Source organism: Oncorhynchus kisutch, linkage group LG9, assembly GCF_002021735.2.
Source record: "Oncorhynchus kisutch isolate 150728-3 linkage group LG9, Okis_V2, whole genome shotgun sequence".
Lineage (NCBI taxonomy): Eukaryota > Metazoa > Chordata > Actinopteri > Salmoniformes > Salmonidae > Oncorhynchus > Oncorhynchus kisutch.
Window position 1 is genome coordinate 972 of NC_034182.2, and position 26,529 is coordinate 27,500.

At 43.8% G+C, this 26,529-nt stretch overlaps 4 protein-coding genes across 8 annotated transcripts in view; 2 read left to right on the plus strand and 2 right to left on the minus strand.

Moving 5' to 3' along the window:
- Positions 1-448: 448 nt before the first annotated feature.
- LOC116375328 (methyltransferase-like protein 25) lies at positions 449-1,550 on the minus strand. The gene is made up of 3 exons (XM_031832719.1): positions 1,406-1,550; positions 1,047-1,159; positions 449-666 (listed from the first exon to the last, which is right to left on the minus strand). The coding sequence occupies exons 1-3, from the start codon at positions 1,548-1,550 to the stop codon at positions 583-585; spliced, it is 342 nt and encodes a 113-aa protein (XP_031688579.1). The 3' UTR covers positions 449-582.
- A 684-nt stretch (positions 1,551-2,234) lies between these two features.
- Positions 2,235-4,325, plus strand: LOC116375245 (thyroid transcription factor 1-associated protein 26 homolog). The gene is made up of 4 exons (XM_031831405.1): positions 2,235-2,437; positions 2,850-3,216; positions 3,669-3,777; positions 3,881-4,325. Exons 1-4 carry the CDS (start codon positions 2,242-2,244, stop codon positions 4,046-4,048), a joined length of 840 nt encoding a protein of 279 aa, XP_031687265.1. The 5' UTR covers positions 2,235-2,241; the 3' UTR covers positions 4,049-4,325.
- Positions 4,326-4,570: 245 nt separating this feature from the next.
- On the plus strand, positions 4,571-21,277 carry LOC109877679 (ras and EF-hand domain-containing protein). Of its 4 annotated transcripts, XM_031831399.1 has the most exons (18): positions 4,571-4,830; positions 6,469-7,133; positions 8,777-8,888; positions 9,306-9,497; positions 9,808-9,955; positions 15,015-15,105; positions 15,300-15,395; positions 15,967-16,154; positions 16,333-16,404; positions 16,498-16,546; positions 16,712-16,794; positions 17,304-17,844; positions 18,075-18,213; positions 18,613-18,694; positions 18,912-19,026; positions 19,149-19,250; positions 19,808-19,884; positions 20,110-21,277. In XM_031831399.1, exons 5-18 carry the CDS (start codon positions 9,936-9,938, stop codon positions 20,195-20,197), a joined length of 1,743 nt encoding a protein of 580 aa, XP_031687259.1. In that variant the 5' UTR covers positions 4,571-4,830; positions 6,469-7,133; positions 8,777-8,888; positions 9,306-9,497; positions 9,808-9,935; the 3' UTR covers positions 20,198-21,277. The 4 variants fall into 4 exon arrangements, with proteins under 4 accessions (XP_031687259.1, XP_031687260.1, XP_031687261.1 ...); XM_031831400.1 differs by having other exon boundaries at positions 4,716-4,830; positions 9,306-9,955; positions 20,110-21,265; XM_031831401.1 differs by lacking the exons at positions 4,571-4,830; positions 6,469-7,133; positions 8,777-8,888; positions 9,306-9,497 and having other exon boundaries at positions 9,825-9,955; positions 20,110-20,193; positions 20,257-21,277.
- A 22-nt stretch (positions 21,278-21,299) lies between these two features.
- LOC109877678 (protein arginine N-methyltransferase 8-B) overlaps positions 21,300-26,529 on the minus strand; it is a 21,631-nt gene continuing 16,401 nt past the window's right edge. For both annotated transcript variants that reach the window (XM_031831404.1, XM_031831403.1), the window contains exons 8-10: positions 25,742-25,892; positions 24,293-24,414; positions 21,300-22,074 (exon numbers count right to left, since the gene is read on the minus strand). In XM_031831404.1, coding sequence (XP_031687264.1) covers positions 21,991-22,074; positions 24,293-24,414; positions 25,742-25,892 — 357 coding nt within the window. In that variant the 3' untranslated portion in view covers positions 21,300-21,990. The remainder of the gene's footprint in view (positions 22,075-24,292; positions 24,415-25,741; positions 25,893-26,529) is intronic.

Here is a 26,529-nt window from a genome sequence, read left to right on the forward strand (position 1 = left end):
AATAATTATTCCCTGAGCTCCGTCTCCGCGGTAACGTAGGAGGTCAGAGGTGAGTAACAGCATGCGCTGCCCATGCCACCACTGGTTAAACCCAGCTCCTGGACCTTCCTCTCCAGGTTTCCCTCTTCCTCCTCTCCCTCTCTTCCAGGCTCAACTCACTGGGGGAACCCGGGGGGAGGTGGGCTCCACCATGCCCACACACAGGGCACTGAGAAAAGGAATCCTCTGGAGCTGAGGCTGGGTCACTTTTGGTCCAACTCTGGAAGGGAATTGTCCTCTAACAAAGAATGGCGAGGTAGTGATGTCTTGCATCTTTCCTCATTCCGATCTTTTAACCCTGTTGTGGTTGGTCTGTGCCTCCCCATCTCTCCTCCCCTTCCCTCCTCCTTCTCTGCATCCCCACTCGTCTTAACCATATCCCCTCCCTCTCTCTCACCGGGTGGCAATATCCTCCAAGTCCTCCTGGCCTGAGGGGGGCATCACTGTCGGAGTCCTATTGGCTTTGCTGTGCCTCTGGTAGGCCCGGGAGTACTTCTTGAGCTTCCTGTTCCTCTCCTGGGCGCCGTGCGTGTTGACGCTGGACTAGTCGATGCCGTACACCTGGAGACCGTACTGCAGCGACAGGAAGGAGCACAGGTAACCTTTCCCCGAGCCCACATCAATCACCTGGGAGACAAAGATTTATTGTGATGGGTCAGAAAATAATGTAGTCCAGTCGATGTTGTTCAAGCTTGGTCTTGGGTGCACTACTCATAGGGTGTACAGGCTTTCGTTCTAGCCCACCACTGTTTAATTCATCAACTAATCATCAAGCCCTTGATAAGTTGAGTCGGGTGTGTAAGGCCGGAACAAAAGCCTGCATACACCAGGAGCAGGATTGAAGAACACTGTTGTGGTCAGGGCCAGGGCACACGGTAGCAAAACATTAACGTTTTAAAAAGAAAACTGAGTTTCTTATTTGATAATATCAGAAGGTACCTCAGTCTGTTTGAGTGTTTTCTTTCTGTTTTGTGCCTGCTAAAATGAGACCCGGTTGTGTCTTTCACCTGTTTGACCCGGCAGCGCTGGGCTAGACTGGCCACCACCTCTGACATGGCCTGCACCTCATGGGACTTCTTGGAGTTCATAAACTCATCACTCTCCACCACAGCAGCTGGAACTGTCAATGGACACACATGTGCAATGTCAGTGAATCCTTGCATGGATGGCAGAACTGTACACTATCTGTGCATTGCTATTGATTGACCTGTGACCAAACCATAGAATTACTATAATTATATTTCTATATCAGTGACACTAATGACAGTGTGTTACAATGACAGAACCAAGGCCTTAGACAAAAAAAAAAACATTTCCCCTTTAGTTATTCTTAGGATAGGTTAGGATAGTGTCCATTCTTTTGTACCTTCCTCCAGGGGTTGAGCATTGTCAGTGTGTCTGAGGGATTGCAGTAGCTCTGTGCGGCCCACACAGACCCCGAGGCCAGGCAGGGAGTGGGCATAGGCAGCCTCCAAGAGCTCAGCCACATCCACCAGGCGCTTACTAATCATCACAGAAACCAAAGGTGATCTTCTGGCTTTTCGAGAGTAAAAAAGAAAAGAAACATAAGTTGTCCTTTGTTTATTTTATTCAACATTTTGACTTTGATAAATATTACAACCGTGTAATAACAATTACATCTGAAACATTTCATATTTGTCAATGAATCATCGACAAAATAACACTTACTGGTACCACTGCCATGATTTAAGTAGTGTTCTGGCGCCCTCTTGTGGTCACCATTCAAAGTGATCTCTGTCAAGACCTCCACGGGTGGCACAGCCATGAACTGGTCCCATACATCGCAAGTGTAGAAATCCACAGTGTGGGCATTGGCGATGCTCAGTGAAACAGAGAGGAAGAGTTTAACAGCATCTATTTTTTTCTGAATCGCTTCCAGAGAATTAATGGAAGATGCCATTGAATAAAAACTCTAACCTAGACCTGTTTACAGCAGGTCCAAGAATGACTCCCCTCTTTACAGTATAATCAGGCATAACTAGTTGCAACTGAACGACGATGATTTTCTTAGCACGTATGTGGCAGCCATGTTGGGTGTACCGAAATACATTGAGTTCTACGGACGCTATCCTTACTTACGCACCAACACAAATGACGTCCCTCGTGGTCGATTGCTCGTGGATGGATTTGTCATGTCTTTCTGAGACCACCACGTACGTCAAAACAATGCGACGAAAACACATGCGACGTAAACCACATGAAACGTGCGATATTTTGCTAAAATTGAGTGAAATGGCACCACCAGCACAGCAGAAAATGAAGACCAAGGGCACATTTGACGGAAAACGTGCCAATAGAAACCAACCCTACAATCGACCAGGGGGCAAGAAGAAGTGGGTCTCTGAGCACAAAGTATTCGACGGCAGTATTGGAGAAGGTAGCTCAGCTCGCTTGCCAGTGCTAGCTAGCCATAGTCTGAGTTCCAGTCACTTTAGCTAGCTAACTTGCCACTGGAATATAATAGTTAGCTGAACAGAGACGGCAACCAGGTTAAGCTAGCCTATCTAGCTATCTAAAGTGTGTTTAGAATTGCAGTTAATGTATATTGTATAAAATGAAATCATTCAATATGTAGAGTGCCAGGATAACTAGACCTTCCAACTGTGGAAGTGGGGAATCTATAAAGGTCCTGATTAATCTATGAAGACCCCCCCCCCCCCCCCCCTTTGATCAATTAGCTAATACACTAACTTAGCTACATGGGTGGCTAAATGTTTGTGTAAGTTAACAAACAGTGTTTTTGCAGATACACATTAATGCTTGAACCATAAACATCTCTCTTTCCTCAGGCCAGGGCTTTGCCTTCAAAAGGAAGGAGAAAGTGAAACATGAATACAACAAACTGCTACGGAAGGAGAGGAGGAAGAGCACAGAGGTCAAAACCCAATATACAGAACAGTACCCCGAACATCTGAGGCATCTCTACGAGGCTGAGGCCGAGAAACTGAGGAATGAGGTTAAGACGAACAGAATCAACAGAACCAAAGCTAGGATGGCTGGCGGTGGTGGTCCAGTAGAGGAGGAAGCAGCTCCCATGGCTGTGAATGAAGCCCCCACGGACCTAGCTACAGCCATAGACCCTGCAGAGGACATCTCCTCTGACAAGACTGACTCTGCCCCACAGCCCACTCCAGCTGCAGCCTCAAAGAATGACAGGTAGTCACTTAAATGTTTGTATACTGCTTTACTCATTTCATTTGTATATGTTGTATTGTATTCTACTGTATTTTAGTCAACGCCACTCTGACATTGCTTGTCTTAATATTGATATATTTCTTAGTTCCATTATTTTGCTTTTAGATTTGTGTGTATTGTTGTGAATTGTTAGATATTACTGCACTGTTGGAGTTAGGAACACAAGCATTTCACTACACCCGCAATAACATCTGCCAAATATGTGTCTGTGACAATACAAATAGCTAATCTGGTTTGGAGTAAAGCAGTTTGTGCAAAAAAAATGTAAATGCATTATCCATTGCAGTGTACTGTGTGAAATGTAATTGCTGTCAATGAAGTGTGGCAATGCTTTGTGCGAAATGTGGTTGCAGTCAAGGCCAACCACTTGAAGGAGTTACAATGCAACATGTTAATGTGTCGTTGTGTTCCAGTCTACCCATGAGTAACCGGAGTAAAAAGAAAATGCTGAGGAAGACTTCCTATCAGAAAACAAAAGAGGAGTTTGAAAGTGTTAAAGAAAAGCAGAAGAATAAGAAAGAGGTATAGTTTTTCACGTTCTCAATTAAAGCCCTCAGAAAAGTACTATCGTAGGTCAAAAGCGTTGGACTGTTCTCAACGAGTGGTATTTTCTTCCTCCATATAGGAGTTTTTGAAGAACAAGGAGCAGAAAGAAGAAGCTATCAAGAAGTACAAACAGAAGAAAATGGAGACATTTCAGATCCTGAGCAAAAAGACGAAGAAGGGTCAGCCCAACCTGAACCTACAGATGGAATACCTGCTCCAGAAGATTCAAGGGACCGGGCCGGGATAATGACCCAGAAAAATGGACGTCGGAGGCTTCAAATAGCAAATATACAGTTGGAACTCTTACTGTGATGGTTTTATATCATAGATGAGTCTTGTTCTTATTTTGTGAACTGCCACTTTGAATAGATTGTATCATAATAGATTTTCAGACTTTTTAGCGGTTTATTTACATTTTGAACCACAAGGTGGCATTTGTGAGAGCTGTTCTTGTAAAATATTTAAATATTAATTTCAAATAAGCAACAATTTCTATTAAATGTTAATAAAAGGTTGTAAGTGAAGTCTGGTTTATTATTCTATATATGACTGCACCAAAAACTAAAGCTAGTGTTGATCCAAGTAGACTGCAGAATTGAGAGTTACAAATGTAGTGTTTAATTTGTAGCGGGACAAAATAGAGACCGTGTCCTGGACACCCTTTGGACGGCACCGTGTACCGCCTTGCCCAGGCGTTGTCATAGTTACAGATTATGTGTCGCGCACAAGTCTTTTGATGTCCATGCTGCCCTTCCACTGTCGCTGTCATTCTAATAGTACTAATTACCTGTTGCATGTTGATATTTAACGGGAGCTCTGTCTATCCTAAGTGGTGATTATTAGTGAGAACTCAAACCTAAATCCCCTCAGGCGACTGCCCCATGACATCACATGGTATGCGAATTACTTTTCAAAGCGTCGTTTGAGAGGCAAGAACTTTCTAAATAGGAAGTGCGATCATCGCTTTCTTTATTTTGGTCCACGTTGAAAGTTTCAGGGCTAATATCTTAATCTTTTGGATGTAAAAAGGTAAGTTATTAGTGTTTCTTTTGCTTATCCGATTAATTATTTTGATTGCTTATTTTACTCAATACAGAATGCATGAACTTGCCTATGTGAACATTTTTATGGATCATATAGACGTAAGAAATTATACATATTTTCACATCCATCGGTTTAAAAATGGTATACACGGTGACAAGCACACACTAGTTTCGATTTTGTCAGAAAGGGCAACAAACATCTTGCACAAATTATAGTATTGTTTTCTTTTTAGATTCTGACGGTTTTATACATAATTAATGCCTAATTAAATAAAGGTTAAATTAAACAAAATCCTACTGTTGCCATTTATGTTGGATATTCTCCTTCTAATGAGAACTAACCAAACTGACATTTCCTTCTAAATGGGATGCTACATTCTTTCTTGGTCTGGCTAGATGAGTAAAAGGCAGATGGACATCTTGGTCCCAAAGTGGAATACAGTGTTTTGTAATATGATAGGCTATCAGCTACCAACCCGGTCTCAGAGCATTTCTTATTATTCTGTATGTAAATCAGAGACACTCCATTTTGAATGATATGTTACGTTTCGTATGGTATGTATTAATTTGTGAATAATGTTACCCACATTTGTCAACACCTACAGAGCATGTCATGTTATTTTTCTACCTCAACTAAAACTGCTACTGTACAGACCTCATGAGTTCAAGTCTGATCGGTCTTGATTTGAAGCCCATGATGCTGTCACCCACACCTAACGTTCGCCATTTCCACAGAAGCCCTATCCGCTATAACCACTTCCCCCCGCCCCAATTTGTTGTGGTTAACTGTAGCCCTGCTTTACAATGTAGTGAAAAACAGAGCAGCTCAGGGTGCAGATTAGCAATAGACTGACAGCAGCTCAAGGATGTTGCTCTCTAGAGCACAGACTGTAATACTTCTGTGTTTAGAAGATACAGGCAGCCTACCGACTGCTAATATTCAGTGTTCCCAAACCTGAAGAGAATTTCATTGAGTGGTTTTTATTCACAATGTCTAGACTGTAGTCTATGGTATGCAGGAATTAACATAGTTGTGAGGATTGTGTGCTTCGGTATTAAGATAAGCCATTATGTTTACATACTTCCCAGTACGTTAGCTAGGATGAAAGTCTCAGCTTATGAAAAAGGGAATTTATACCCAAAGGACTGCTGACACGTGATTCAAGACCAAACTTTTCTCATAGTGTTACTATTGAGTAACAACTATCTCCTTTCCTGTATTCTTTCACATAGATAAGAGACTTTCATCACAGAAAGAGTTCTGCTTTCATGCATTACTAGCCTACAACACACTACCAACATGACACACATCTCAAAAGCTGCTTTTAGACAGGCAGACCAATTCTGATATTTTTTCACTAATTGGTCTTTTGACAATTCAGATCAGCTCTGAAAAAGATCTGATGTGAAAAGATCTGATGTTATTGGTCGAAAAAAACAATTAGTGGAAAAAAATATCAAAATTGGGCTGCCTGTTTAAAAGCAGTCAAACAATGACTTATGAGAGCGTATACATCCAAAAAGAAAACATTGATGCTCTCTGTAATCATCATGGTCTTCATGTACCCACTTTTCAAACAGATTTAAGGTTATATTCTAATGTCTTCCTTTTTATTCTTCCCAGGAACCTGGGAACAAAACAGACCATTTACTGAGATATGAAAACTCCTAGACAGACCATTTACTGAGATATGAAAACTCCTAGACAGACCATTTACTGAGATATGAAAACTCCTAGACAGACCATTTACTGAGATATGAAAACTCCTAGACAGACCATTTACTGAGATATGAAAACTCCTAGACAGACCATTTACTGAGATATGAAAACTCCTAGACAGACCATTTACTGAGATATGAAAACTCCTAGACAGACCATTTACTGAGATATGAAAACTCCTAGACAGACCATTTACTGAGATATGAAAACTCTTAGACAGACCATTACTGAGATATGAAAACTCTTAGACAGTCTCTGTGGCCTCATCACTACTGACTTGTGGTGCCTGGTCTCATCGCTCACCATGACCCAAACCGGCCAGGCCGAGGAGTGAGACAGCCATGTCTGATTCTACCTTGTTCAGAGCCACCAGAATACTCTGCAGAAGTATATCTAGTGACATGGAGGAGTCTGAGGCCAAGGGCAGAGGAGGAGCTGTCCCCATGAGGAAGAGTTCAGACAGGAGGGGTTCTGACTGGGGAAGCATCGCCATGCTGGATAAGACCAAGGAATTCTTCCAGACCTGCGATGTGGAGGGCAAAGGCTTCATCACACGCACCGATATGAGGGTACGAGGAGGGGCGATGGGGGGGGCTTGTTTTGCCTCAGTTTTACACTTCATCACACGCACCGATATGAGGGTACGAGGAGGGGGCGATGGGGGGGCTTGTTTTGCCTCAGTTTTACACTTGTTAGAAACTTAGATGTTATGGACATAGATGTCTATCTCATTGATGCAGCCATGCTTAGATAATTGTTTTGACAGAGGGACAATTATGGGAATTATGTCAAAACCCACTGGGCAAAAACTGATTGAATCAACGTTGTTTCCACGTCATTTCAACCCCAAAATTTAATTTGATGACGTTGAATCAATGTGGGAAAATAATTGGATTTGAAAAAAGTAATCAACAAAGGGAATTTCATATTTTTTTCACCTAGCCTTTGACCTTAATTCAATGACATAGTGACATTTTTTGTTGAATTCACATTAGTTGACAAATGTAAATCAAAACTAGACAAACAAGCAAGTTAATTTCAAGGGTTAAGGTACACACACACACACACACACACACACACACACACACACACACACACACACACACACACACACACACACACACACACACACACACACACACACACACAAATGATGCTGTCTCTCACAACCATGAGATAACCAGAGGACAGTGTGACATGCAGGAGGTGCTTTGTGCTATGGTTCTCTACCTCATTGACCATTCAGAGGTTTTCATATCGAGAACCTCTCCACCTGCTCACTGAAGCAGCCACTCAATAGCACGGCACCTTTGATCACTGTGTCCAGGAACACTGGATGGATTTCCATCAGAAACAGGTGCATGCACACACTTACACACACAATTTTTGTATTTCACTCAAGCGCTGTTTTGAATTGAACAAGAGACGGCTTTTGTTGTTGTCCGGGCTTAGAGGGGATAGTGTTTTGTACATTTATATAGTTCATACAAAATGCTTAAAAGGCTAACAGAAGAATCACCTGGAAAATGGTGATGTTGACATGTGCATTATCTAAGGATAATGTAACATGTAATTGCCTATTAATGATACAATCATATGGCCTATACCTTCCGTGCCAATATTCTCCCGTCCCTTTTTGCAATCAGGTCTAGCATTGACCACACCACTGGCACTGACAAGATGAAATCCACAATCAGGTCTAGCATTGACCACACCACTGGCACTGACAAGATGAAATCCACAGTCAGGTCTAGCATTGACCACACCACTGGCACTGACAAGATGAAATCCACAATCAGGTCTAGCATTGACCACACCACTGGCACTGACAAGATGAAATCCACAATAATGGTGTAAACTCAGTTAATCACTCCCATTTTCTATTCAATGTCTTTCTTTCGCGTGTTTTCCTTGATACATTTCTATTCAAAGAGGCAGGACAAGGTCCAGGGTGACAGATATTACAGCTGTAGTAGATGCACATCCAATGCTACTGACTTGAATGTCTTTCTCTTTGGAGTGAAGCAGGAGAGGACAGTTGGGCTTGAGTTGTGTTACATCTCTTAGCAGAAGAAACAATCTATTTCTTGTGTTTGTGCATGTGCATCTGCGTGTGTGCATGTGCATGTGCATCTGCGTGTGTGTGCGTGTGTGTGCGTGTGTGTGCGTGTGCGTGCGTGTGCGCGTGTGTGTGCGTGTCTGTGTTCCACAGAGGCTTCACAGAGAACTACCCCTCACTGCTGAAGAACTGGATAATGTCTTTGACTCCCTGAACACTGACCAGAACGGCTACCTCACCCTCGAAGTGTTCTCATCAGGATTCAGTGAGTTCCCTATTTTTCTCTTTATCTCCCTACATTCAATTTCAATTCAATTCAATATGACTTTATTCATCCCCAAGGGACAATCTGCTGTATGTTTCATGGTTTACTCTTGGTTCAATAACTTATGTTTCGAGATCAATGGAGTGAGGGACCACATTCAAACGTGACAAAGATAAGGTATAGATTAATTTATCTCCTAGCTGGCAGGGAGTAGATGCTCACCCAGGTAAGGATAGGTTGTACTCTGTATAAAATGCACTTACAAACTTAAACTTGAGTTCTCTTTTCACAACCATCAGAAACTTGATAATTGTGAGTGCAGGGCACTTTCAAAATTGAAACACCCTCTGATTTGTAATTCAAACTGATGTTACGACATCTTGCTGGTGATGCTTATGCTTCCTGCTCTGTCCCCAGGTCAGTTCCTGCACAGCCGGAGGATCTCTGTAGCGAGGACGCAGCACCCGCCCTCCCCACTTCTAGGAAGCCCTCAGAAGCCCTGTACCAGAGCCAATGGGATGAGAGGTTGACTGGAGGGTGGGAGGATGAGGAGGAGAGTCACTTCTGTATGCTGCTGGAGAGCCTAGGGGCCAGCAACGTGTTCCAGGAGTGGGTGGAGTTAACCGCACCTCACATTATTACTTACTTTATTACTATACAATATTACATATGCAACATTACAATATTGCACCTTGTATGTATTCCCCAAATATCTTTGTTTGGGGTTGTTGCCTCATCTTGGAAAGTGTGGGGTTGAACTTTCAACTTACCCCTCTACGCTTTTGGACCCCTGTGTCTTTACAGTGATTCCAATGGTTTCTGATATAGTGGAGGTCAACCGGTAAGTTGAATGTGACCGGTCCCTGTAGTTTTATCAGAACTCTACCCTCTGTCTTTGTCTCTCTCCCCCCTCCTCCAGTCCAGGCGAGGTGCGCAGCTTGTGGGCCCAGCTGAGGAGGGACGAGCCTCACCTCCTGTCGAAACTTTGAGGAATTCCTGGCCAGAGTCACCTTCCAGATCAAAGAGGCCAAAGAGGAGAGGAGGGAGATGGAGAGCGCCCTCCAGAGGTTGGAGACCACAAGTACCTCCTCTCTTTGTTGTCACTGCTACTCCCTGGGCCAGTTTACCGGACACAGATTAAGCCTAGTCCCAGACTACAAAGCATTGCCAAGGGAGAATCTCTTTTGAAAGTGCTTTTTAGTCCAGGACAAAACTTGATCTGTGTCTGAGAAACTGTCCCTTTGGCATTTAGGTATGATTATGTGATCATTATGTGTGATATCTTCACTGTGACTGTTTAGTGGACTGCAACCACAGCCATTTAAACCACAATACTAACAGCTTGCAGCTTTGTAAATGCATGTCCAGTATGTCTTCGGCTTCTCGATTGCAGCTCATCAGAGTGTAATTATTCAGTTCAAACAGCAGTCATTGATTCATAGAACTGACAATAGCTTGTTCAGTTCCAACCCATGTGATAGATCTATGGTCTATTTTGCTATAGAGGTCTGTTTGTGTACCAGATTGTAGAACAAATAACGTTTGATTCAGGATTCTATCCCATTGAAAGTCGTCCTTTTACATGCAAGTAGTTAACAGCTTCAAAAGGTTGATACAGGCCTTCAGTGAATGAACAGCAGCGAGGTTCTATCAAGTCAACTACTCCAGACATAAATTCCATATTACTCGTTGAACCTGTTTTTTTTTCATATTTAAAAAAATATATTTCAACTTTATTTAACCAGGTAGACTAGTTGAGAACAAGTTTTCATTTACAACTGTGACCTGGCCAAGATAAAGCAAAGCAGTTCGACACAAACAACAACACAGATTTACACATGGAATAAACAAACATACAGTCAATAACACAATAGGAAAAAAGTATATATACAGTGTGTGCAACTGAGGTAAGAAAAGGGAGGTAAGGCAATAAAATAGGCCATAGTGGCGAGTTAATTACGATGTAGCAATTAAACACTGGAGTGGTAGATGTGAAGAAGATGAATGTGCAAGTAGAGATACTGGGGTGCAAAGGAGCAAATAAATACCGTATGGGTTGAGGTAGTTGGATGGGCTATTTACAGATGGGCTATGTACAGGTGCAATGAGCTGTGAGCTGCTCTGACAGCTGGTGCTTGAAGTTAGTGAGGGAGATGAGTGTCCAGCTTCAGTGATTTTTGCAGTTCGTTCCAGTCATTGGCAGCAGAGAACTGGAAGGAAAGGCGGACAAAGAAGGAATTGGCTTTGGGGGTGACCAGTGAGATATACCTGCTGGAGCGCGTGCTGCGGGTGGGTGCTGCTATGGTGACCAGTGAACTGAGATAAGGCAGGGCTTTACTTAGTAAAGACTTGTAGATGACCTGGAGCCAGTGGGTTTGGTGACGAGTATGAAGCGAGGGCCACGAGTATGAAGGGAGGGCCAGCCAACGAGAGCATACAGGTCGCAGTGGTGGGTAGTATATGGGGCTTTGGTGACAAAACCGATGGCACTGTGATAGACTGCAACCAATTTGTTGAGTAAAGTGTTGGAGGCTATTTTGTAAATTACATCGCCAAAGTCGAGGATCGGTAGGATAGTCAGTTTTACGAGGGTATGTTTGGCAGCATGAGCAAAGGATGCTTTCTTGCAAATTAGGAAGCCGATTCTAAATTTAATTCTGGATTGGAGATGCTTAATGTGGGTCTGGAAGGAGAGTTTACAGTCTAACCAGACACCTAGGTATTTGTAGTTGTCCACATATTCTAGGTCATAACCATCCAGAGTAATGATGTTGGACAGGCGGGCAGGTAGCGGGCAGCGATCGGTTGAAGAGCATGCATTTAGTTTTACTTGCATTTAAGAGCAGTTAGAGACCACGGAAGGAGTGTTGTATGGCATAGAAGCTCGTCTGGAGGTTAGTTAGCACAGTGTCCAAAGAAGGGCCAGAAGTATACAGAATGGTGTCATCTGCGTAGGGGTGGATCAGAGAATCATCAGCAGCAAGAGCGACATCATTGATGTATACAGAGAAGAGTCGGCCCGAGAATTGAACCCTGTGGCACCCCCATAGAGATTGCCAGAGGTCCAGACAACAGGACCTCCGATTTGACACACTGAACTCTATCAGGGAAGTAGTTGGTGAACCAGGCGAGGCAGTCATTTGAGAAACCATGTCTGTTGAGTCTGCCGATAAGAATGTGGTGATTGAAAGCCTTGGCCAGGTCGATGAATACGGCTGCACAGTATTGTCTCTTATTGATGGCAGTTATATCATTTAGGACCTTGAGCGTGGCTGAGGTGCACCCATGACCAGCTCGGAAGCCAGATTGCATAGCGGAGAATATGGGATTCGATGGTGGGATTCGAAATGGTCGGTGATCTGTTTGTTAACTTGCCTTTCGAAGACCTTAGAAAGGCAGGGTAGGATAGATATAGGTCTGTAGCAGTTTGGGTCTAGAGTGTCTCCCCCTTTGAAGAGGGGGATGACCGCAGCAGCTTTCCAATCTTTGGGAATCTCAGACGATATGAAAGAGAGGTTGAACAGGCTAGTAGTAGGGGTTGCAACAATTTCGGCAGATCATTTTAGAAAGAGGGTCAAATCAAATCACATTTTATTTGTCACATACACATGGTTAGCAGATGTTAATGCGAGTGTAGCGAAATACTTGTGCTTCTAGTTCTGACCATGCGGTAATATCTAACAAGTAATCTAACCTAACAATTTCACAACAACTACCTTATACACACAAGTGTAAAGGAATGAAAAAGATGTACATACAAATATATGAGTGATTGCCGAACAGCATATGCAAGATGCAGTAGATGGTATAGAGTACAGTATATATATATGAGATGAGTAATGTAGGGTATGTAAACATTATATAAAGTGGCATTGTTTAAAGTGGCTAGTGATACATTTATTACATACATTTTTCCATTATTAAAGTGGCCAGAGATGAGTCAGTATGTTGGCAGCAGCCCCTCAATGTTAGTGGTGGCTGTTTAACAGTCTGATGGCCTTGAGATAGAAGCTGTTTTTCAGTCTCTCGGTCCCAGCTTTGAGGCACCTGCACTGACCTCTCCTTCTGGATGATAGCGGGGTGAACAGGCAGTGGCTCGGGTGGTTGAGGTCCTTGATGACCTTTTTGGCCTTCCTGTGACATCGGGTGGTGTAGGTGTCCTGGAGGGCAGGTAGTTTGCCCCCGGTGATGCGTTGTGCAGACCTCACTACCCTCTGGAGAGCCTTACAGTTGTGGGCGGAGCAGTTGCCGTACCAGGCGGTGATACAGCCTGACAGGATGCTCTCAATTGTGCATCTGTAAAAGTTTGTGTTTTTGGTGTAAAGACGAATTTCTTCAGCCTCCTGATGTTGAAGAAACGCTGTTGTGCCTTTTTCACCATGCTGTCTGTGTGGGTGGACCATTTCAGTTCGTCCGTGATGTGTACGCCGAGGACCTTAGAACTTTCCACCCTCTCCACTACTGTCCCGTCGATGTGGATATGGGGCTGCTCCCTCAGCTGTTTCCTGAAGTCCACGATAATCTCCTTTGTTTTGTTGACATTGAGTGTGAGGTTATTTTCCTGACACCACACTCCGAGGGCCCTCACCTCCTCCCTGTAGGCCGTCTCGTCGTTGTTGATAATCAAGCCTACCACTGTAGTGTCGTCTGCAAACTTGATGATTGAGTTGGAGGTGTGCATAGCCACGCAGTCGTGGGTGAACAGGGAGTACAGGAGAGGGCTAAGAACGCACCCTTGTGGGGCCCCAGTGTTGAGGATCAGCGAGGTGGAGATGTTACCTACCCTCACCACCTGGGGGCAGCCTGTCAGGAAGTCCAGGACCAAGTTGCACAGGGCCAGATTCTCTAGCCCGGCTGATTTGTAGGGGTCCAGATTTTGCAGCTCTTTCAGAACATCAGCTATCTGGATTTGGGTGGAGGAGAAATGGGGGAGGCTTGGGCGAGTTGCTGTGGGGGGGTGCAGGGCAGTTGACTGGGATAGGGGTAGCCAGGTGGAAAGCATGGCCAGCTGTGTTAAAATGCTTATTGAAATGATCAATTCTCTTAGATTTATCGGTGGTGACAGTGTTTCCTAGCCTCAGTACAGTGGGCAGACGAGAGGAGGTTCTCGTATTCTCCATGGACTTGTGTCCCAGAACTTTTGAGTTTGTGCTACAGGATGCAAATTTCTGTTTGAAAAAGCTAGCCTTTGTTTCTGCCTGTGGACACAGACCTCTATGTGGGTTTACCATAATGCCCCAATTATCCCTTTCAATAGACCGCTAAGCTCAGAGATCATATTCTCAAAAAGGAACATTGATTGCAAGCCTGAGGAATTGGCTGCCATGTAGACAGAGATGAGAATGTATTTTTCTCCCCTGAAACAATGTACACTATACTACCCTTGATAGACACTGACTAGCTGGCTAGGTATTTGTATGGCTGTGGTCCCCGTTGTGTTTGGTAATACTAATGCATTGTTCTCATGGTACTGTGTGGTACCACTTAAGACAGCTTCAGTCCTCTCACTAATTGGTTGCTTAATAAGGTGGCGGATGTTAAAGGAATGCAAAATTCCAAGAGCAGTGCTTTTCCATCTGTATCTACACAGACAGTGTGCTGGTACGTGCATGTACCGGTCTGTAGCTACAGATGGAAAAGCAATGCAGTAGACTAATGTAATGTGACCAGTTCTTTGGCTCTGGGTTGAGCAGGCAGAGTGAAGTAGAAACAGACAACAAAAATACATGTTCAAATATTTAATAATTAAGGAACGGTTTCACAAGTTCACCTTTTCAGTGTGGCTCATCTCTGACCCACTAACACATCAAATCACAGGCGGGAGGCAGACATCCATTTTTCTTCCTTCCATTACTCCCAGGAGCCACCATACCTCTGGACTGCATCACCTCCCATGGGCGGCCGCCTAAAAGAGAAACAGGGTTTACATACATGCCAACTGTTCTGTTAATTAGTCAGTTGTCCAATGAGAAGACTTGATGAATTAACATTGGCAATTAGTCACACCTGTGAGGCTATGACATAAACAGAATGAGCTATAATCACTCTCAAACCTACCACTTGTAAACAGCATCTGGTTAAGTAGTTATTTAGTTGTATTAAATCCATTCTCCCCCGTACATGCAGGAAAGCAGCCACACACGACAGTGAGATCCGCGGTCTGTATGAAGAAATGGAGCAACAAATGAAAAGCGAGAAGGACCGGCTGCTCCTCCAGGTACATATAGTTGGTTAGTTAGTTTAAATGACTTGAGACCCTCTCACAGACCTGGATCGTGTCTCTTAACACCAAACTCTAGACACCTGCTGGATCCCTACCTTCTATATACCCTTGAACAAGTCACCCAATGTTGCACTGTATTTCAGTTTAATTTCTCCTATCCTAATGTGCTGTCCCTGTCTCTCCTCCAGGACTCGGAGCGCCTCCAGTCTCGTAGTCACGACCTGGAGCACCAGCTGTCCAGTAAGGAGAGAGAGCTGGAGCAGCTCTTCCAGAAACAGAGGAGGGTGAGTGACTGAGGAGCCTCCTTTATAATTTGTGGAACGTTCTAACAGGAATCTGTTCCAAAAATGTCGTAAATAACAAGGTTGTCAACAAACAACGCAGACAAAGTTGTATAGCAGCAGAATAAGATACCGGGTAGGGGGGGGGGGGGGGGGCTATTTCATTGTTTTCACTCCCCATGTTTATTCCTGATCATGTCTGTCCTCCCTCTGGTCGCCTATCGACAAACATTAACAATAAGCTACATGGTGAGTTGATGCCTTTTGGACAGCTAGTTAGCTAGGTGAATAGATCATGGTACTTTTGTATGCGTTATTTGTTAGCAACCTTGTACTTTAAGAAGTTTTTGGAACAGATTCCTGTTGGAACATTCCAGAAATGATACCATCCGGGGCTCCTGTAACTCTCCAGGGGGAAGGTTGGCCACCTCTGGTCTCCTGCGGGGTTAATCCCCCTTCTTGAATTCAGTCTTTGTGTTTTCAGTGCAGATAAAGTAAAAGACAAAGAAGCTGTGATAATAGAATACATATCTCCCTAACAATATTACCCTTTGACCTCTTCCCTCCCCCCCAGTTGGATCTCCAGTGTCGCGACCTGAGCAGTGAGCAGCAGGAGAGCCGGGTGGAGAATGTCAAGCTGAAGATGACCAACGAGGAACTGAGCAGAGAGCTGGAGAGCACCTGTCAGGAACTGTCCTTGGCCCAGGAACAACTGACCATGCTGCAGGACCAGGCTTCCCGCCTGCACCAGGAGAGAGAGATGTGGGTTAATAGTTAATATTACCACTAGATGTAATGACCAAACACACTCACTCACCTAGGCATCACACAAACGTTCCATCTGTGGCTCTGACATGTCACTCCTAGTACAGCTAACATTCACTAGATTACTGTCCAGGTGTGGTTCAGTGAGCTTTGGTGACTGTCTCTCTCTGCTCAGGGAAATGTACCGAGTCACTGAGGGACTACAGAGAGAGAAACAGAGTCTGATGAAACAACTAGACCTTCTCAGGTAAGTTACACACACACACACACACACACAGTATGCATGTTATACATTTAATTTAACTTATCGTTTTTTGTCCTCCTTGCAATATCTATCCAGAGAGATGAACAAACATTTAAAAGATGAGCGAGACATATACTGTGCTGAGGTGAGTTCTTGACTCATGATATTTTGACTGTTACCTTTGTGGCGATATTGAATGATAAGACATATTCAAGCCAAAGGCACATTGATTTCCACATTATATGGACATTGACAACAACAAAAATGTTTCTATGATATTCCATTCTGTTGTGTTCTCTTTGCTCTACAGAACCCCAGGAAGTCCCTCAAACAGAAGCAGAGAGCCGGCTTGGTCAATCTGTTCGCGGACACCAGCCAGCAGCCGGTTAAAAGGTGAGGTCATTTCCTTTAGAAGTGCCCTGAACATAATTAACCAGTCTTGTCGTGTGTGTGAAAGGAAAGTGATTTTATGTCCGTCAGTAACGGGATTTAAATCAACATTGGATTAAAGAGGAGAAACAGGATGTGCAAATCAAAAAATGTGTTTTTGAGGCCAAGGCACCAAATTAGTCAATTTAATGTAGGTACTTTACAGCGTAAGGAGTGTATTTGCAATATAATATACTAACAATATATTTTAAATGTAGTGACTTCTGCGCTGCTCTTGACAGTAATGGCAGCACCCAGAACCATTTTGAGTTGGTAACGAGAGACTAACGTGAAAGTGCCTTGGCAACATGGGACTCGGAAACTATTTTTTTTCATCCGATATCCTCTGTTTCTACCTCTTGTCTCCAAAGAGCCTCACTCCTCACCCACAATGGGGGTTCCTATGAGTTCCTTGATGCGCTGCCAGTAGAACACCTTCAAATCTCTTTTGTCTCCTCCCCCTCCTCATCTAGCGAGGACGATGTTGACACCGCTTGTCCACCACGTTCGCCGAAAACCAACTACGGCCTGGCCAACGGCTACCACGACTCCAACACCTCGTCTCCAACCCAAGTGGTTGAGGTGGAGGCGCAGGAGGTGAGGGTGAAGGAGAGGCTCTCCAAGTTCGAGTCAGAGAAGACCCTCGCCCCCACCCAGAACGAAAGGGACAGGCATACAGAGTACCAGAGTAAGCCGGAGGTTGGGGGCGATGGGCTGGACGGTCCCCCAGATGGGTGGCCTCTCCGTCGGGTTATCTCCATCGAGGAGGACCACCTCCCCCACCTGCTTCATGGAGGGCCCCAGCCCCTGCTGCACCAGCTCAGTGAGGAAGACGAGGAGGAGGAAGAGGCTCAAGGGAAGGAAGATCTGGAGAGTAGTATCTTAGTCGCCCCTGTTCCTTTACCTGTCCCAGTCACGACAGTGTCCCCCTTCAAACACCGAGGTAGTTTCAGCAGAATCAGAAATATCCCCTCGTCACCTCGAGGGCAGCCCGTCGGCAAGGAGACCCAAAATGTGAGCAAATCTCTATTCATGTATTGTATTTTAATTCACTTTGGAATTACTGAGTTAGAATGAAGTTGACCCCAAAAAATAAAAAAATAAGATCTATTGTCATTGTGTTAAGCATCAGAACTAAAACCCTTCATCTAAGTGATCAACATCATTTCCAAAGCTCTTCAATATGCAATCAATTGAAAATATCATTCTGTTGACCTCTTGACCTCTCTCTCCTGTCCCTCCAGAGGGTGAAGGAGAGGGCCGTTCCTGCCCCAGACCGCCTGTTTAAGGTGGTTCTGGTGGGCAACTCCAGTGTGGGCAAGACTTCCCTGCTGCGCACCTTCTGTGACGGCCGCTTCCACCCCTCCAGCCCCGCTACTGTGGGTGAGAGCCGACAACACATTACTGTGTACCACGGTGTCACGGACCTTGTGTGTGTGTGTGTTACTATCAGAAGATTGAAGGGCAAAGCAGCATCACATGAAAGGGCTTGTAAAGTCACACTCCCAGTCTATGAACCCCCGGTACACATTGTACCACCGCAGATTATGTCACATCGAATCCATTTAATTCTCCTCTGAATCCCCTTGGTTCCCCATTCTAGGGCAGCTTGTTTGATTTCACTGCTTTGACTGTGAAAGACAATTACCTAAAGCATGAAGCTTGATGAATAGCTCAACTACCCCCTCTAGTGTTCATTAATGAAAGGATGTAATGCTCCGGTATATTATTGCTGTGTATTCCTCTTACCCGAATAACCAGTCTGAGTGCTATTCCTGACAGGGATTGACTACAGTGTGAAGACTCTAATGTTGGACAACACCCAGGTAGCCATGCAGCTGTGGGACACGGCCGGGCAGGAGAGGTGAGTGGCCACGGACCAGTGAAAATAGTATTGCCAAAACCTCACCAATAGATAACAGTACCTAAGAATGTGATGTGTTATTTTTGCCTGGATGATAGTCTGAGAATGTGACTTAAATTACAACAAAGCAACATTCTCAGGTTGGCATTTGGCACTTTGGCAAAATAAACAGGGTTCCATTTTGTCCAGTTGTAACTTTTCTCTGTGTTGGCTACAGGTACCGCAGCATCACCAAGCAGTTCTTCCGTAAGGCAGACGGCGTGGTGGTCATGTACGACATCACGTTGCTGGACAGCTTCAAGGCCGTGCGACCCTGGCTCATCAACGTCCAGGTCAGCTCACATTTGGCCTTTGGCCAGACAGGACATGACAAATAATTGTTTGTTCTCCAGTTTATTTTTATCTGAACGTTTTAAGCAGACGCCTGACCTTTGATTGACCTCTGTTTTCCCAGGAGGCTGCGGGAGTGGGCATTCCCATCCTGCTCCTGGGCAACAAGATGGACGCGACGTCCGAGAGGGAGGTACCACTTAAAGATGCAGAGACTCTGGCCCACGTGAGTTCTCCGTTTAGGGATTCATAAGTATCATCCTATAGCACACTTATCTCAAGAACTGAACGACCAACACAGAGGGGGGGAAATCTGTTCACTGTCTATAAATATGGACGAGACCTCGCATAGCTGTCACTATTGCCATGTGTAGGTCTCTGTAGCCTCTACAGATGCCATATCTTAATTTGACCATCCTGTTGCAGGAATTTTCTTGCACAGCAGGAAATGTAAACTTGTAGCATATTCAAGGTATAAAAAAATCTTCAAGTTTAATTTCCACGTAAAAATGTTTGACTTGTCAGCAGCATACCATCGTGCATCCTACTGCTAGCTTGCCTCTGTAGCTAAGCAGGGTCGGTCCTGGTCAGTCCCTGGATGGGAGACCACATGCTAATGGAGGTGGTGTTGGAGGGCCAGTAGCTGGCACCCCTAAAAAATGTCCATTAATTATAATTAACATTTCCTGTTGCTGCAGGATTATTTTCCAACTTGGCTCAAATGAACATCCTACAACATTAGCTAAGTGACAACCAGTGACCTGAGTCTCTTCTCCCCTGTAGGACACCCGTGTGATATTCTATGAGGTCAGTGCTTACACCGGCTACAACGTGACAGAGGCCATGATCCACCTGGCCAGGTAAGGGAGGGAGAGGGTCAGCCCCTAGGTATCCAGATCTGAATGAATTGGACAGGTATAAGCTATGTTAATGTTCCCACCTCCCCCTCTGATCAATTAGAATAGGAATTTTGTATGGATGCTAATCCTTTCAGATGAACTCAAATCTCCAAATACATCCTTCTTTCTCCAGAGTCAATTTGGGGACAGTGTGTGACATGTCAATGCATCTGTCTGTGTGTCCAGAGTGCTGAAAGAGCAGGAGGATCGGGTGAGAGACACGTTTGTCTTCCTGGAGGTCCTGCCCGTCAAGAAGAAAGCCTGCTGCAAGTGAAGACACTCTGACAGAATAGAGAGAGAGCATTTGGAATGGCTAGAGACTCCTGATAACAAGTGAAGACACTCTGACAGAATAGAGAGAGAGCATTTGGAATGGCTAGAGACTCCTGATAACAAGTGAAGACACTCTGACAGAATAGAGAGAGAGAGCATTTGGAATGGCTAGAGACTCCTGATAACAAGTGAAGACACTCTGACAGAATAGAGAGAGAGAGCATTTGGAATGGCTAGAGACTCCTGATAACAAGTGAAGACACTCTGACAGATAGAGAGAGAGCATTTGGAATGGCTAGAGACTCCTGATAACAAGTGAAGACACTCTGACAGAATAGAGAGAGAGCATTTGGAATGGCTAGAGACTCCTGATAACAAGTGAAGACACTCTGACAGAATAGAGAGAGAGAGCATTTGGAATGGCTAGAGACTCCTGATAACAAGTGAAGACACTCTGACAGAATAGAGAGAGAGAGCATTTGGAATGGCTAGAGACTCCTGATAACAAGTGAAGACACTCTGACAGAATAGAGAGAGAGAGCATTTGGAATGGCTAGAGACTCCTGATAACAAGTGAAGACACTCTGACAGAATAGAGAGAGAGAGCATTTGGAATGGCTAGAGACTCCTGATAACAAGTGAAGACACTCTTCAATCTAACTCTTTCTCTGTGCTCTCGGAGCCAAATCCTAACTTTGTGACATTTGTTAATCAATGTCTCAAATTAGGATGGCTCTTCTTTCAGTACCTGTTTTTGTTAAAGGCAAAGAGCCCAGTTGAGCTGGATCCTAGTGGATTTAGCTCTAGTCTACATTACAACCCTTTTTCTGTTGTTATGTGGACCTTCTGACTGTTATGAGCAATAGACATGTGTTCTACTGTAGAACTAATGGTATATTTGGTCAATTTAAAAAGTGGATCAATCATTTCAATGTATAGAATGACAGTTTTTCTTTAGTTGTGATTATGTTGTTAATCAAAACACAGAATGGCTATGTAAATAAGAGCTTGATTAAGTTGGTAGTTTGTTACAAAATATTGATTGTCATAAATTTGATTAAAATACTGATGTGAAATCTAATTATTTGATTCTTTCCCAACAATTCTAAGTAATTGTTCTTTATTTGTTCATCACTCCTACACCACACCCCAAAATCAAAATGGCAAAATAACTTCCAGCTGGAGATGGAAGACAAGACATTTCTCACAGGTTTCTATCATTAAACATGTTCCATTAGCAATTGTGAATATCTCAAATGATCAAATCATGATACCTGAAATCAACCAAGAACAAAAAGCTAAACATGCAAATAACTTACCAGTACTGAATACCAACAAAATATAACTAACTTGAACAAACACTGAATGACTTTCCTGTTAAACTCTTAGGTTCTGCATTTGTTGAACTTTGAAAGACATAGATAAAACAGAGGTGTAGTCTGTCTGTTTTCCTTGATAAAAGACATGCTCAGAGTTTGTCCTTAAAGTGCCTCTGGACTGGCATCTAAAATCCTATAACTCCTTTAGCTCTAGTACTGATAACACTGAAACTCATCCTGAAAAAATAACAAATCAAGTTCATCAGGGATATTACATTCTCAGGGCAGCTTTAAAAATGTGGCAGGTGATGGCGCTATTGCTTCGAAATGGCTTGTTTTTATGACATCACTTAGGTGCTGGAGCGCTGTCATCCAATCAGATGCGTATCGTGTCCCCCTCGGACCAATAAGAGGGCCTGTTGGAGAGCCTGTGCCCTCCCTCTCAAGGAGGGGGATATCGCCCTTTGCTGGTCAGCTAGCGCATCTTGTAGTCGTGGGAAATGGCCGCATCACACAGCTGTCCTTTAAAGTCCAACTCCAAGGTGAACTCCAGGTCCCGCTGGAATACAAGAGAAGACTCTTCAGTCCAACTATAACCATTTGACAGTATCATGTCGACCCCAACCAGAGGTGCTACCTCTGGTATTTTCTTTTCACATTGTCCTACAATTTCAGTACCTACGGATGTGTAACCAGGCCAGCACAGTACGGCTTGGCTTAGTAGTGGGAAAAGGGTATTTGAGATGGACACAACAGGAGGGATATTTAGCCCTTTTGAATGCTTTGAAAAGACATCCTTCTTTCCTCCCTCCATTTAAAGTAGTCACTGACCTACAGTTGAAGTTGGAAGTTTACATACACCTTAGCCAAATACATTTAAACTCAGATTTTCACAATTCCTGACATTTAATCCTAGTAAAAATTCCCTGTCTTTGGTAAGTTAGGATCACTATTTTATTTTAAGAATGTGAAATGTCAGAATAATAGTAGAGAGAATTATTTATTTGAGCTTTTATTTCTTTCATCACATTCCTAGTGGGTCAGAAGTTTACATACACTCAATTAGTATTTGGAAGCATTGCCTTTAATTTGTTTAACTTGGGTCACACAAGCTTCCCACAATGAGTTGGGTGAATTTTGGCCCATTCCTCCTGACAGAGCTGGTGTAACTGAGTCAGGTTTGTAGGCCTCCTTGCTCACACATAATTTTTCAGTTCTGCCCACAAATATTCTATAGGATTGAGGTCAGGGCTTTGTGATGGCCACTCCAATACCTTGACTTTGTTGTCCTTAAGCCATTTTGCCACAACTTTGGAAGTATGCTTGGGGTCATTGTCCATTTGGAAGACCCATTTGCAACCAAGTTTTAACCTCCATGACTAATGTCTTGAGATGTTGCTTCAATACATCCGCATCATTTTCCTCCCTCATGATGCCATCTATTTTGTGAAGTGCACCAGTCCCTCCTGCAGCAAAGCACCTCCACAACATGATGCTGCCACCCCCGTGCTTCACGGTTGGGAGGGTCTTCTTCGGCTTGCAAGCTTCCCCCTTTTTCCTCCAAACATAACCATGGTCATTATGGCCAAATAGTTATATTTTTGTTTCATCAGACAGGAGGACATTTCTCCAAAAAGTACCATCTTTGTCCCCATAGTCTGGCTTTTTTATGGCAGTTTTGGAGCAGTGGCTTCTTCCTTGCTGAGCGGTCTTTCAGGTTATGTCGATATAGGACTCGTTTTACTGTGGATATAGATACTTTTGTACCTGTTTCCTCCAGCATCTTCACATGGTCCTTTGCTGTTGTTCTGTGATTGATTTGCACTTTTCGCACCAAAGTACGTTCATCTCTAGGAGACAGAACGTGTCTTCTTCCTGAGCGGTATGATGGCTGCGTGGTCCCATGGTGTTTATACTTGCATACTATTGTGTGTAAAGATGAACATGGTACCTTCAGACGTTTGGAAATTGCTCCCAAGGATGAACCAGACTTGTGGAGGTCAACCATTTTTGGCTGATTTCTTTTGATTTCCCCATGATGTCAAGCAAAGAGTCACCGGAGTTTGAAGGAAGACCTTGAAATACATCCACAAGTACACCTCCAATTGACTCAAATCATGTCAATCAGCCTATCAGAAGCTTCTAAAGCCATGACATAATTTTCTGGAATTTTCCAAGCTGTTTAAAGGCACAGTCAACTTAGTGTATGTAAACTTCTGACCCACTGGAATTGTGATACAGTGAATTATACGTGAAATAATCTGTCTGTAAACAATTGTTGGAAAAATTACTTGTGTCATGCACAAAGTAGATGTCTTAACGGACTTGCCAAAACTATAGTTTGTTAACAAGACATTTGTGGAGTGGTTGAAAAACTAGATTTAATGACTCCAACCTAAGTGTATGTAAACTTCCCACTTCAGCTATTTTTAAGGTTGGATAAGTGACAAGTTTCCCACTGTACCTCTTTCACCAATCCAACCCTCTCCAATCCGTGAATACTTCAAATAAGGGAAGAAGGGAGGATGCATTTGTAGAGTTTTAACAGTTAAAGTCAGTGGGTGGTACAGCAATAGGATGGCGGTTTTGCGGCATCTGAGCTAATACTCATGTAGAGCTTCACTCTTAGAAAGACATATTCATAGATCATGTTAAAGACTTGACATCTTGGCATCTATAGAAAAACCCCATCTATTATTATATTTTTTAAACAGCATTTTATTCTATGCTGGCCTGGAGTCAGCTGCAGTTCTAATACAGCGTAGCTCTATTCTCACCACGTTCTTATCGTTGGGCTTGACTGCGATGCTGCCCAGTATCTCCTCTCCCTTCCTCACAGTCAGGTAGTCCTCCAAGTAAAACACTGTCTGCTTCCAGTGGGTACTGGCGGCATCAGGAGCTGGACATGGGAGAGAGGGGGAGAATTAGGAGGAGGGGAACAAGAGAGGAGGGGGAGATGGAAGAGAGGGGGAGGAATAGCAGGAGGGGAAGAAGAGAGGAAGAGGGGGAGATGGAAGAGAGGGGGAGGAATAGGAGGAGGGGAACAAGAGAGGTGGGGGAGATGGAAGAGAGGGGGAGGAATAGGAAGAGGGGAACAAGAGGGGAGGAGGGGGAGATGGAAGAGAGGGGGAGGAATAGGAAGAGGGGAACAAGAGGGGAGGAGGGGGAGATGGAAGAGAGGGGGAGGCATAGGAGGAGGGGAACAAGAGAGAGGAGGAGGAGGCAGAGATGGAGAGAGGATTAGGAGAAAATGAATACGGTATTGAGAGACATAGGGGAGATCTCAATTGCATACATATTGCGTCCTCTCTCCTTGTCTCCTTCTCATCACCCATTGGATAAGAAAGCCAGAGGTCCCTCCCCTCTGACTTATCCTCCAAAGGGTTTTGAGAGGAGAGAGGACGCGATCAGTATGCAATTGAGATCTTCACAGAGATGGTGGAGAGTGAAATAATCAGACGGAGAGGGAGAAAGAAAAAGTACCAATGGTATGTATTTTTAACCTGTGCTGTTCCACTTCACACCACTAGAGGGGGTCAAGAGCTGAGAACCAAAGTCAACTTGTCATTATAGGAAACAGCAAAGTATGTTATTACTTCATGCTTTTATGTCTAGCAGTACCTTTTGATCATCCGCCTCAAACCTACACCTCACAATAATATCACCCTCCCCTTGTCAAAACCTTGATGAATTAACATGCAAAAAATGTGCTGTGCTTCCACAATCTTCCAAACAAAACCAAAGGATCATTGCCAAAGACAAGAATCTCCACAACTACAGGTATGAGAAAAACATTTCACCCTGGCTTATTTGTACAAGTGCTACAATTGACTGATTTACACAAAATGATTGATGTCTGTTTGAAATGACAACTTTTCATTGTTGCATAACCTGGATAGGACACAGAAACTGAACACGGTGGTTCTCTCCCTGTAAAAGATCTCTAGTGGCTTCAGGTTCCAGAGCTTTTAACAACACAAGTGGCTTGTGTGGAAGATATGTAACTTATATTGTCATACACCTCATTTCAAAGGACCTAGCGTTTAGTGTACTTGAATGTGGTCACATCGTGGGGTATGTTCATTAGTAACAAAACATTTTTGCAATGGAAAATAAAAGTGGGTCTTTCTTATTGGACTAGTTCAGGTAGTTCTTCCCTGTTTCAGTCTGTTTTCTGACTCTTGGTGCCAATGAACACAACCCATATGTGTGTGGTGAGGTCTAACCGGTAGAGAAGCCAGTCTTCTTATGACACTTGGTGAACTCGATGTTGAAGTAGGTGACCATGGCGTGGACATAGTCGTTCCTCTGGATCTGCAGGCAGAAGGCCGTGGTGAAAGACAGGTCCTCAGGCTTCACCGTGTAGATGTCCACTTCCTGGGTCATAGGTTACAAGAGAAATATGGTACAGAGTGACATGCATCGGACGAAAGATATCTCTCTCTCACACACACACATACACTTCTCCTTTCTCCTCTATTTCAACATATCTCTCTCAATCTCTCTCTCCTTACATCTATCACTCCCTCATACATAAAAGCACTGTCAGACACACACAAATGCTCTCAAACACACATCTTTGGCTCCATTCTGCCCTTCAACCTCATTATCTATGGGATGATATTAGATTGTTGAGAAGTTTCATGACATGCTTTCTGATCCAGTGCTTGTTGCACACTCCCCCCCCCCCCCCACTACCTGACTAACCTCTCCTTCCATGTTTGTGTTCTACTCTTTATTTCATTCAATTCCACCCAATATATTTGTTTATTCATTCATTCATTCATTTATTTATTAATTTATTCAATCCAGTCAGTCAGTGAGTCAATCATCTGTTTTATTAATTCCTTCATCTGTTCAATTCATCCATCCATCCTTTCATTCATACGCCCTAGAAAGCATGGCACCTCTCAGCATCAAATACTTTCCTCCTGAAGATAATTCACACAGCATCTCATATCATGCCTCTCTTTTGGATGATTGATGTGACATCGGACAGGACAGACAGGCCGTC

Coding starts and splice junctions, on each gene's coding strand:
- LOC116375328 (XM_031832719.1), bottom strand. CDS start 1,550: ATGATTAGTAAGCGCCTGGTGGATGTGGCTGAGCTCTTGGAGGCTGCC. Junction 1,160..1,405: donor TGCTCAACCCCTGGAGGAAG/GTACAAAAGAAT, acceptor GTCCATTGACAG/TTCCAGCTGCTGTGGTGGAG. Junction 667..1,046: donor AGCGCTGCCGGGTCAAACAG/GTGAAAGACACA, acceptor TTTGTCTCCCAG/GTGATTGATGTGGGCTCGGG.
- LOC116375245 (XM_031831405.1), top strand. CDS start 2,242: ATGCGACGTAAACCACATGAAACGTGCGATATTTTGCTAAAATTGAGT. Junction 2,438..2,849: donor CGACGGCAGTATTGGAGAAG/GTAGCTCAGCTC, acceptor CTCTTTCCTCAG/GCCAGGGCTTTGCCTTCAAA. Junction 3,217..3,668: donor GCAGCCTCAAAGAATGACAG/GTAGTCACTTAA, acceptor GTTGTGTTCCAG/TCTACCCATGAGTAACCGGA.
- LOC109877679 (XM_031831399.1), top strand. CDS start 9,936: ATGGAGAGCGCCCTCCAGAG. Junction 9,956..15,014: donor ATGGAGAGCGCCCTCCAGAG/GTTGGAGACCAC, acceptor CCGTACATGCAG/GAAAGCAGCCACACACGACA. Junction 19,885..20,109: donor GCCATGATCCACCTGGCCAG/GTAAGGGAGGGA, acceptor CTGTGTGTCCAG/AGTGCTGAAAGAGCAGGAGG.